Raw genomic sequence first — 11671 nt, 5'->3', positions numbered from 1 at the left:
GGCTAAAGTGTCCAATCGACCGGCGTGGGGTAGGCGTCCTTCTTGTGTTTGTACCCAGTCGCCGAAGTCCTTGCGCATGGTGTCCACGCTTCCAGTCAGTGTGATCCCGAACTCGCTGCCATATTGCAGCAGTTCCTCCTTTTTCAGGTTGTAAATGTTCGTACCATTTTGAAATCTTACTATTCTTATATTCGCAAAACCCTGCAAGTTGGGCGCCAGTTGTAACGATCCTTAAGGCTTCACCGGGCTAACTCGGTCGGCGGTATGAGTTCGTGCAACAAATTTATATTATGCAGCACTTGCGAATAAATAAGAAAGCTGATAGATGTTCAATATAAATGGTATTTGTTTATTAGCGACGCGATGGCCGACTCTTTTAAATTTCAATGTAGGTTTATTTGATTTCGATGCGTTGCGTTGCTGAATGGTGTCCTCGGGTCTCTGTCCTTGAAATCCGATGCAGGCTCGTCGCTCGTCGGTCGCTGGTCTCGCTCCTGGTTGTAGCTCGATTCGTTTTCTCGTACTGGGACCCCGCTACTGCAAGGGTATCGGGAGCAAGGATATCTACGATGGCTCCTGTGACAACAAGGATTATAACCTGCTACTGCAAAGTTATCTATGGTGTGTCCTGCGACAGCAAGGACTATATCCTGCTACAGCAAGGATATCTGCGATGGTTCCTGTGACAACAAGGACTATAACCTGCTATTGCAAAGTTATCTACGGTGTGTCCTGCGACAGCAAGGACTATATCCTGCTACAGCAAGGATATCTACGATGGCTCCTGTGACAACAAGGATTATAACCTGCTACTGCAAAGTTATCTACGGTGTGTCCTGCGACAGCAAGGACTATATCCTGCTACAGCAAGGATATCTACGAGGGTTCCTGCGACAGCAAGGAGTATAATAACCTGCTAGTGCAAAGTTATGTTGTTCGGAGGATCCTGTGTCAACAAGGATTGATGTTTTGTCCTGCTATTGCAAGGACCGATCGGTGCTACTTGTTTGCTTGCTCTGCTCGAAGTGTGTCCCGCATGCGCTGTTGCGCGCCCTTTTATACTCTGGGCCGCCGTAGGCAACGGGACTTCTGCTCGCCTGTAAGACAGAGGCGTCGCTGAACAGGGGTATAACAGAGGCGTCGCTGAACATGTGCAATTGTTGTGGGGAACACATATTTGTTCCTCACACTCCCCTCTTTCTTCGGGTAACCAAATGACAAGTCTTGGTATTTTCATTTTATTTAATTTTTATTCCCGCATCTCTCGCGGAACACGCGGATTCGCCCCTGCCCCGCCTTAATTTTGTACCTGCGCCCCTCATCCCACACCAGGTATACCCGGCGCTTCCCGGGGTTGAGCTCTTTCGATGCTTGGACCACGTCCCGCGGCCAGGGCACTCCCACCAACTCCTCGTACCTGGTGTGCGACCTCGGCGTCCCTTCGAAACTCTCCTCCTGCGCCGCCCGTGGGAATGCCAGCTCCAGCCCCAGTGACCACCCGGGGGTGCGAGGCACATACCCTATTAGCCGCGGTGGGCAGATCGGCTGCTCAGGTGGGAGATGGGCTGCTCCGGGGGGCAGGTCGGCTGCTGCGGGGGGCGGGTCGGCTGCCCCATGACCCTGGCCCGCTTCGGCGCTGTCGCCGCTGGTGCTGGCGTGGTTTCCTCCTCCGACTCCGATGAAATCTGACACACTGTGGGGGACATGGCGCGGGGCGGGATCGCCCCCTTCTCCTCCTTGGCAGGCCACCACAGCGGCGGGACCTCTTGCTTGGGCGACGCCGTTGCCGGTGGCATCAGCCCTGCCGCCACTGCCCGATCCTCGTCCAAGATGGGTGACGTGGCCAGCTCCAGGACGTCGGTGTGCCCGGTCAGGTGTAGGTCGGGCAGCTTAGGCGCCCTCCGGCGAGGGTGAAATGGCAGCCTGGTGGGTTTCCGCGTTGTCGTCTGCGTGTTGCTCATCCTGTCTCTTGATCTTCAATGTCCAGCTGCGTGGGCGGTCGCCCTTTATAGTCGCCGCGCAGGCGCGATTTTCGGTTTGCCCTTCGTTTCCTTTTGGTCTCTTGTTTTCTCTCCTCTCGTGCCCTTTGGCGACCTCCACCGTCCTCTGATTGGACACTTGTGCCAAGGATTACGGTTTCTCTCTCGGGTTTTTTTTTCCCCCGCTATGTATGTATGTATATATATATGTATGTGCGTATGTACATAAATAAATCGGCAATTTGAAAATTGTAAGGTGAACACAATTAATGGTGTTAATTTAATGTGTTAACTTATTAACAATTTTTATTAAATTGTTTCGGGGCCAAATTGCTTTGGGAAGCATTATTAACATTTATTTCGGCTGTTAATAATTTAAAAATGTGAAGCGGCCATACTGGGCCAAATTCTTGGCCACGCCCCCACGGGGGCGCGAACCCCGATCTTCGGTCTAGAACGCACAGCAGACGGCGCCTCAAAGCAGAGCGCCGCTGCCGGCGTCCTCTGGCTGTAATCGCAACAGCAATCATGTGTGCTAATTGCTTGCTCTGCTGACGTCACAGCAACGTAGCTGCAGCTGTTGGCCGTTCTGCACTTCCCCTTTTATGTTTTTTTTTTTAAATTCGATATTTATTAGAAGGAAGTAGAAAAGAAAACAGTATGTACAAATTGAGAATATAAAGGAAAGGCGCAGAGATCTGCGGAGAACTCCTCGACTAAAGCTGGAACTGCGGGACTGCCGTGAGGTATTGCTTCACAGTTCCGGCTGGTGGCTGGCGTGCTTGTCTGCTACGTCTAGCGACGTCTTCTTCTCTCCTCGGACCTGAGTTTGTCCATAACCGCTTCCGCGAAGCTGCAGAGAGCTGACCAGATCTCCGGACTACTTATCATAAGGTTGACTATTGTAGGTGTCTCGACGTCCCCACCGATGGCACTTTCGACTAAACTTCTCTCCTGTGTGAAACGGGAACACGAAGTTAAAATTTGTTCCGCGTCTTCTACAACGCTACACGAAGGACATAGGGGGCTCTCATCGTGTCCAAATCTGTGCAGGTAGTACCTGAAACACCCATGACCGCTCAAGATTTGCGTCAGGTGGAAGGTCAACTCGCCGTGATTCCTGCTTAGCCATGGCTCCACCTTTGGGATTAGCTGCGCTGTCCATCGTCCCTTTGCTGATCTTTCCCATTCTCGTTGCCAGATTGCTAGGCTAGCTTGTCGAGCGTCGGATTTAATTTGCGCCGTTGTTCGAGGGTCGGATGCATTGCATTTGGCTTTGTATACTTCGCTGGATTCGGATATTAGGATATTTAGCGGGATCATACCCGCTATAACCATCGCCGCCTCTCCTGAGACCGTACGGAATGCGCTGCTGACTTTAATTGCGGATAGTCTGTACGTAGAAACAATACCCTTCATATAAGACGGCTTGCTTGCCGCCTTCGCCCAGACCGGGGACGCGTACAAAATGGTTGATTTTAATACGCTGCTGAGTAGCCGCTTGCAGCTGTACCTCGGCCCGCCGTGATTAGACATCATTCGCGATAGTTGCACGTGAATCAGCGCAGCTTTCTTGTTGATGCGGAGCAGGTGTTCCTTAAAGGACAGGCGCGTGTCAATGTCGACTCCGAGGTATCGAATTGACCTTTTTGACGCAATAGTTGCACCGTTGAGTCTAAGAGTCGCTTGCTCAACCTTCTTCCTGCTGCTTATAAGTACCGCCTCCGTCTTCTGTTCAGCTAATTCGAGACCGACATCTCTCAACCAGTTTTTAACCGTTTGTATGGACTCCACTCCCAGAAGCTCGGCATCCTGCAGGCGCTTTGCAACCACAATGATTGCAATATCATCGGCAAATCCAACTATTTGCACGTTGCTGTGGAAGCCCAAGCGTAGAATCCCATCGTACATGATGTTCCAGAGCGTTGGACCCAAAATGGAGCCCTGGGGAACGCCAGCGGTCACCTTGTATGAGCTAGTTCCAGAGTCTGTATCATACACTAGAGTACGATCGCTTAAGTAATCGTCTATGATTCTTACGAGGTACTCTGGTACGTTGAAGTTGCGAAGTGCCCGGATGATGCTGATCCAATTTGCCGAGTTGAAAGCGTTTTTTATATCCAGTGTTATTACTAAACAGTAGCGCTTTGACCCTCCTTTCCATCTGTCTCCCTGAATTGCGTCTTCCGCTATATTCGTCACGAACGTGATGGCGTCAACAGTCGACCGTGCCTTTCGAAAGCCAAATTGCATATCCGAAAGATCTCCCCCACGTTGGATTGCTGCTGTGAGTCTTCTGCATATTAAGCTTTCGAAAAGCTTACCGACTGAGTCTAGCAGACAGATCGGTCTGAAAGCTGAAGGATCATTGGGCGATTTTCCTGGCTTGGGCAGTAGTAGAAGTTTTTGAATCTTCCAGCTACTAGGAAAAGTTCCTTCAGACATGCACGTTGTGAAGAGGCATGCAAATACGGCTGGCTGCAGGGCAACTGCTAGTTTAATGGCTCTTATAGGGATGCCATCTGGACCGGGTGCCTTGTCGTTCGCTAATGCGTTCGCCGCCTCGAGAACCTCGTCTGGGGATATTGTCGTTAGAACCTGCCTATTCCAAGACGGCCTAGGAGACGGCCGATCCCTTGTTGGGTGGTGCGGGAATAAGAACCTGACTATTTCCTCCAGTTTGCTCTTTTCCGTGGGAGCGCAGTTGCGAAAGCCCTTCATCTTTTTCATCACAAGCTTGTAAGCCTGACCCCATGTGTCCCGATCCGCTTCCTCACACATGATGCGGAAACAGCGCAATTTGCTGGCCCGAATCGCCTTGCAAAGAGCCCGACGCTTCGACCGAAACACGTCATGGAGGTCCTCCCATGGCCTAGAGCTTCGGGCGGCTCGCGTATACTGCCTTCTTGCGCTGTTGCATTCCGCTCTAAGTGCTGCAATCTCACTGGTCCACCAGTAGACTGATTTGTGTCGCCTAGAGCCTCTTCCACGAAACATACTGGCATCGCATGCCTGCTTGATCGCTCGCCAAGCCATTTCGGCCATGCGCTCGCCGTTTCCGCTAATATGCATATGACGGAGCGCCTCCTGAAATCTCGCAGGGATAAGGGTTTGCGGTCTGTATCGGCACTGAGAGGACGAAATGCTTACTCGGTGTCCCCCGTAGAGGCTGAATAAAATGGCCATGTGATCGCTTGCCGTGTATATATCGCTCACGCGCCAACTTGATGATCTGGCTAGCTGCGGTGAAGCAAACGTTAAGTCCACGATTGAGCTCGAACCCCCTCTGCAAAACGTATACGACGAACCTTCGTTCAATAGCACCAGGTTAAGGACTCCGAACGCCTCTAGCAAAGTTCTGCCTCTTGCATTTGTCGCATGGGATTGCCAACCGATGGCCCAAGCATTAAAGTCCCCGGCTATTAAAGTAGGCGTATGAACGCGGGCATCCTCTACCAGCTCGTCGATTGCACTTTCAAATTCTGTAGCGCTCCATCTTGGCGGCATGTAGCAACTGTACACCCAGATACCTTTAATGTAGGCTCGAGCGTAGCCAACCCCGGTGCTAGTGCTGTCTAGGAAGTAATTCTCCTTAGAGCATGCCCAAATCGCAGATGCCGCCACTGTCCGATCCTCGTCCAAGATGGGTGACGTGGCCAGCTCCAGGACGTCGGTGTGCCCGGTCAGGTGTAGGTCGGGCAGCTTAGGCGCCCTCCGGCGAGGGTGAAATGGCAGCCTGGTGGGTTTCCGCGTTGTCGTCTGCGTGTTGCTCATCCTGTCTCTTGATCTTCAATGTCCAGCTGCGTGGGCGGTCGCCCTTTTATAGTCGCCGCGCAGGCGCGATTTTCGGTTTGCCCTTCGTTTCCTTTTGGTCTCTTGTTTTCTCTCCTCTCGTGCCCTTTGGCGACCTCCACCGTCCTCTGATTGGACACTTGTGCCCAGGATTACGGTTTCTCTCTCGGGTTTTTTTTTTCCCCCGCTATGTATGTATGTATATATATATGTATGTGCGTATGTACATAAATAAATCGGCAATTTGAAAATTGTAAGGTGAACACAATTAATGGTGTTAAATTGTTAACGATTTAATTTGTACCCCCGCCCACAATTTAATGTGATAACTTATTAACAATTTTTATTAAATAATAATGTTAATAATTTAAAAATGTGAAGCGGCCATACTGGGCCAAATTCTTGGCCACGCCCACACGGGGGCGCGAACCCCGATCTTCGGTCTAGAACACACAGCAGACGGCGCCTCAAAGCAGATGCTTGTCGCAACAACAATTATGTGTGCTAATTGCTTGCTCTGCTGACGTCACAGCAACGTAGCTGCAGCTGTTGGCCGTTCTGCACTTCCCCTTTTATGTGCAATTATATATATGTATATATATGTGAGCAATAGCGATCTCGTGTTGTATTTCCCTCGTCGTATATATATATATGTCCACGTACATATATATAGATATGTACTCCTGTTTACATATATTTGCTCCCTCGTTGTGGTTGTGCTAATGTTTATATATGTATATGTATAATGTATTCCGCGCATAATAAATCCCTCGCTGTGTAGATTGTGTATTTGTTATTATTAACAAATGTTCATTCCTTTGGTTTTTCTATACATTACATTATGTATGTAAGTGTATATATATATATATATATGTATATATAGGTGTCATTGCTCATGTAATAGTTCCTTCGCTGTAATTATAGACATATATATATAAACCTAAACATATGTACATAATAAATTTCGCACATCATAATTCCCTCGTTGTGTATATTTGTTTGATTGTTCGGCTCAATCGGACGCGATGCACCCAACAACAAATAGCGTCGCTCTATGTTGCTTTTGTTGTGCATTCTCTCTGAGAACAATTCCTCTCAGTTTTGTTCAAATCTGAGCGTCTTGGTTGTCGGCAATGTGCAATGCATATCAGCGAAATATAACTGTTCTTCTCTTTTAGCTTTCCTTTGTTTCGCTGTCTTGCGCCGCTCTCTGTGACTTAGTTGTCGGGTCATTGCTATGCAAAGAAAACGAAAAGTAAACAACAACAAATGTTTGTCTTTTGCTTTGCCGGCCACTGACCGTCGCGACAACAACAGATGTTGGGCTCTCTTATCTTTCGTTCGCTGTGCGTTGCGTGTTGGTCCGTTGCGTTCGATGCTGCTCTCGAACAAGTATGCACAGTGGGCCGTGTTGGTTGTCCCCACGTTGAATTATTTTTGTTGCTCATGCTGGCTATCGTGTATATATATATATATATAAATTGATGTAATATATATATAAATTTCTCTTTTTTTTTCCTTGTTGAAAACGAGTGTTTCATGGTATTGGATTAGGGTGGTCCAAAAAAAAAATTTTATATATATTTTATAATTTTTCCCAACGTGAAAAAAAAATTATTATATATAAAAAAAAATCATCGAATGTTTGCCGTGCCTTGTTTTGGATGTTCGTGGGTGTTACGGTGGATTAGGGTGGTCCCGAAAAAAAAATTTTTATTATTTTTCCCAAGGGGAAAAATATTATTTATTAGTTTTTTTTTTTTTAATTTTCATCGAATGTTTGTCGTGCCTGGTTCTTGGATGCTCGTTTATGTTACGATGAATTAGGGTGGTCCCAAAAATATTATTATTATTTTTTTTATTTTATTATTTTCCAATAAGAAAAATTTTTTTTTGTTTATGTTAAACCATGAATTTATTGGTGTTTTTTTCCTTCCCCATGCATGTACCCTTCTACCGCCCTCTGCAACATTTATATAAAACAAATCATTCGTCTGACCTAGTTTCCCTCGCCGCCATATGTGGTTTTAGGTCTCCAACGTGTGCTCGCCGTATCTTTTTGTCCGCCTGCGATTTTAGTTTGCATATTACCGGTGATATGAAGTCCACGATCTGGTATGGTCCTCCAAATCTAGGTGCCAGTTTTGCCGCAAATCCCTCCACTGCATTGGATAGATAATGCTCCTTTAGCCACACTTGCTCCCCCACGCTGGGTTTCCATTGTCTCCTGCGTAGATTGTAATAACGTGCCTGGTCTTGCGCCGCCTTCTTCAAACTCCGGCGAACTATCTCAAATATTTCTTTGAGTTTGTAGGCGTTTGCTTGCGGTTCCTGTGTAGTCCGTCCTGTGCCGATGGCCTCCTCATCATATAGAGCCTGGGGAAGTCGAGGCTCTCGACCGTGTGTCACAAACGCTGGCGTGTATCCTGTGGATGCTGTCACGCTGGTGTTTACGGCCAAAGTGATTTCTGGTAACGCCTCATCCCAACAGCGTTGGTTTGCTCCAGCGTATTGAGCAATCATTGTCTTTACTGTGCGATTTGCTCTTTCCGTGGGGTTTTCCTGCGGTGTGTACGGTGCCGTGTACTGGTGTCTCACCCCCAATTCCTGCAGGAAACTCTTGAATGCCTTGCTGGTGAATTGTGCGCCGTTGTCCGTGATGAGGACCTTTGGCACGCCAAATCTTGCCAGGATTCTTTCTCTGAACGCTTTTGGAGGGCTGCCGCCGTTGCGCTTCGCATTGGTACTAATTCAGTCCATTTTGAGAACCGATCTATAAATACCAGTAGCATTGTATTCCCGTGTTTTGAGCGTGGTAATGGTCCGTGGCCCATGGTTCTTCCGGAATTTGCGTGAGCATCTTGCCGGCTGCCTGCAACTGGTTCGGCTTGTATTGCTGGCAAACTTCACATCGTTGTACATAGTTGCGGACATCTCGGTGCAATCCTGGCCAGTAACAACGTGCCGCCACCCGAGCTATCGTTTTCCGTGTTCCAGTATGTCCCGCTGCTGCTATGTCGTGATTCTCGTGTAAAACACGTTGCCTCTTGTTCGATGGCACACACATTTCCAGGATGTCACGTCCTCGTGCCCTGCTCGGTGAGGATGTGCCTGTATAAGTTGCCAGATTCTTCTAGGTAGTCTGGGAATTTCCTGGGCTTCTTACGAATCTTCAGTAGCATCTTGTGTATCCAGTTTCCATCAGTTCCGCCAGTTTCCGCTGTCTCTTCTTCAATTTCGACCCGAGCGCAGACATCCTCATTTAGCGGTTGCCTCGACAATGCGTCTGCCACTACGTTTAGTTTTCCTTTGCGATATGCCACTTCGAAGTCGTACTGCTGCAATTCCAATGCCCATCTGGCGATGCGACCGGTAGGGTTTTCAATAGAGTTTAACCATTTTAGCGCCATGTGGTCTGTTATGACGGCAAAATGATATCCCTCTAGGTATGGTCGCATCTTGCGAATCGCCCAAACGATGGCTAAGCACTCTTTCTCTGTTGCTGAGTAGTTTCTTTCGGGTCCGTTCAGTGTTCTGCTGGCGTATGCGATAACCCGTTCTCCTCTCCGGATTCCTGTGTGAGGATGGCTCCCAGTCCATAGTTGCTGGCATCAGTTTGTAGCGTGAATTGACGAGTGAAGTCAGGGGCACGCTAGGACTGGTGCATGCGTCAGCTTTTCCTTCACCATCTCAAACGCCTGTTGGTGCTCTTCGTTCCATAGCCATTTCACGCCTTTCTTCAATAGACCGTTGAGGGGGTGCACCGTAGTTGAAAAGTCAGGCACGAATCGTCTGTACCAGGATGCCACTCCGAGATATTGCCGCAGCTCCCTGATGTTAGTAGGCGGTTTTAGTTGAGAAATCGCCGCTACTTTGTCCGGGTCTGTGCATATTCCATGTTCTGTCACTTTATGACCCAGATATTTTAATTTTTTTTTTGAAGAAGTCGCACTTGTCGACGTTGATCTTCAAATTCGCTGCTCTGAGTCGTCGAAACACCTCCTTTAGGTTGGCCATATGTTCTTCCAATGTTTTCCCAATAACGATGATGTCATCTAGATATGCGAAGGCATGTGGCAGCATTTCAGGTCCAATCACCCGATCCAATGCTCGTTGGAATGTTGCTGGAGCGGAGTGAAGTCCAAACGGCATAACTTTCCAATGGAAGAGTCCTCTGCCTGGTACTGTGAACGCTGTCAAAGGGCGACTTGTTTCCTCCATAGGAATTTGCCAGTAACCGTCTTTCAGGTCGAGGCTGGTGATGTAACGTGCTTCCTCAACTGATCCAGGATGTGGTGTACTCGAGGTAATGGATAAGCGTCCTTGACCGATCGGCTGTTTAGCTGCCGAAAGTCGACGCACAACCTCCATTTGCCCGTTTTCTTTTTGACCATCACAATCGGGGCACTGTGTGGGCTGTTCGACGGCTCAATACATCCCTTGGCTAGCAACTCGTCGATCTGTTTGTTGATTTCTTCTTGCATCTTAGGGTTCTTTGGGAAGTAGCGTTGCTTTATCGGACGGTCGTCGTGCATCACGATTCGGTGTTCCGTGATTGGTGATGTGCCGCTCATAACAGCAAATGCGGCTAGTTCCTGCTGAAGAAATTTATCCACCGCTGTTTCGGGGTGTAAGGATTCACCCTGCTCTATGCCGATGCTCGTTGTTCCATCCTTCGTTGTAATGGTGTGTTCCAGCGTGATTTCCTTGTCTTGTGTTGCCTGTTCTTGTTTCCTTTGCTCTTGTTTACTTTGTTCTTGTTTTCTTTGCTCCTGTGTGTGATCTGTGTTGACCACCGAGAGTTTCTCTTCTTGTACTCTGTTGTTTTGTCGACGAGTCGGGATTCTGACTTAGATTCCGGCGCATTCGAAGTTAGTTCCCATGTTGGAGAGGAAATCCCATCCAAGCACCAGTTCGTCGATGACTCCCGACAGAATTAATAACGGCATGTTTACAGTTTTGTTGCCGAGCTTTATCTGTGCCTCCACTTGTTCCGTGACGATACCGGTCCGGCCATCTGCCAACCGCACCTGTCTCTGTGTTGCTTTTAGTTCAAATCCTTCTTCGCATAGCGTCCCTGCTAGTTCCTTGCTTAAGAAACTGCTCGTTGCCCCTGGTGGTAGAGTTGTACAGGTTGTTTCCAATTTGAACCGTAGCTGACAGGCGGTGGCCCTCGTCCTTTAAAGTGCCGATTAATTGTGGGGAGCCGCTTCTATCGGCATCCGCTCGCTCCTGGAACCTGGACGCCGCCGATCGTTTCCCTGTCGGCAACATTGCACTGTGCGAACTCCAATTCGCCTACATATCCAGCAGAAAAGGAGGCTCGGATTTTGACATTCCCTCGCCCAGTGTCCCTCTGTTCCGCATCTTCTACACGCCTGTGTTGGGTTGGGGACATGTGTTGGTTGTCCTGAGAATGCTCTAGGTGTTGGCTGGGGTCGCGACCTTGCGTTGTCGATGCAGCGGGTACATGGGCCTTTAGTTTCTGCTGGTCTAGCGTCTTCTACTGCCATGAGCCTGGGGCGGTTACCACGGGATTGTTGCCGCAATTTCTCTCTGTCCCGCTCCAGTTCCTCGAATTCCTCCGCCAGTTGCATGAGCTCGATCAAACTGCTGTTCTGATACGGTCTTGCGAACGCTCTGAAGTCGGGAAGGCTACTGTTAATATATATCGTATATTTTCTCTCGTTCCCGCTCCTTTGTTAATCTTAGTGGGCGCATCAACGTCTGCATCTCTACCATGAACTTTTTAAATGGTTCATCTATGCCCTGCTTCCTCCGATCAACTTCTTCCGACAGCTTCGAGAAGTAATCTCTTGGTAGGAAAAATTCGTGGAAGCTCTTTGCGAATGATGCCCAGGCTCTCCAGTGCTCGTTGTTCGCTATATACCACTTGAGAT

General features: G+C 48.6%; 1 protein-coding gene across 1 annotated transcript; it reads right to left on the bottom strand.

Moving 5' to 3' along the window:
* Positions 1 to 1523: 1523 nt before the first annotated feature.
* On the bottom strand, positions 1524 to 1961 carry LOC117794000 (predicted GPI-anchored protein 58). The gene has a single exon (XM_034634464.1). The coding sequence runs from the start codon at positions 1959 to 1961 to the stop codon at positions 1524 to 1526; it is 438 nt and encodes a 145-aa protein (XP_034490355.1).
* Between the last annotated feature and the right edge of the window lie 9710 nt (positions 1962 to 11671).

Source organism: Drosophila innubila, chromosome X (assembly GCF_004354385.1).
Source record: "Drosophila innubila isolate TH190305 chromosome X, UK_Dinn_1.0, whole genome shotgun sequence".
Taxonomy (NCBI): domain Eukaryota; kingdom Metazoa; phylum Arthropoda; class Insecta; order Diptera; family Drosophilidae; genus Drosophila; species Drosophila innubila.
This window is presented reverse-complemented; position numbering and strand designations above follow the sequence as displayed.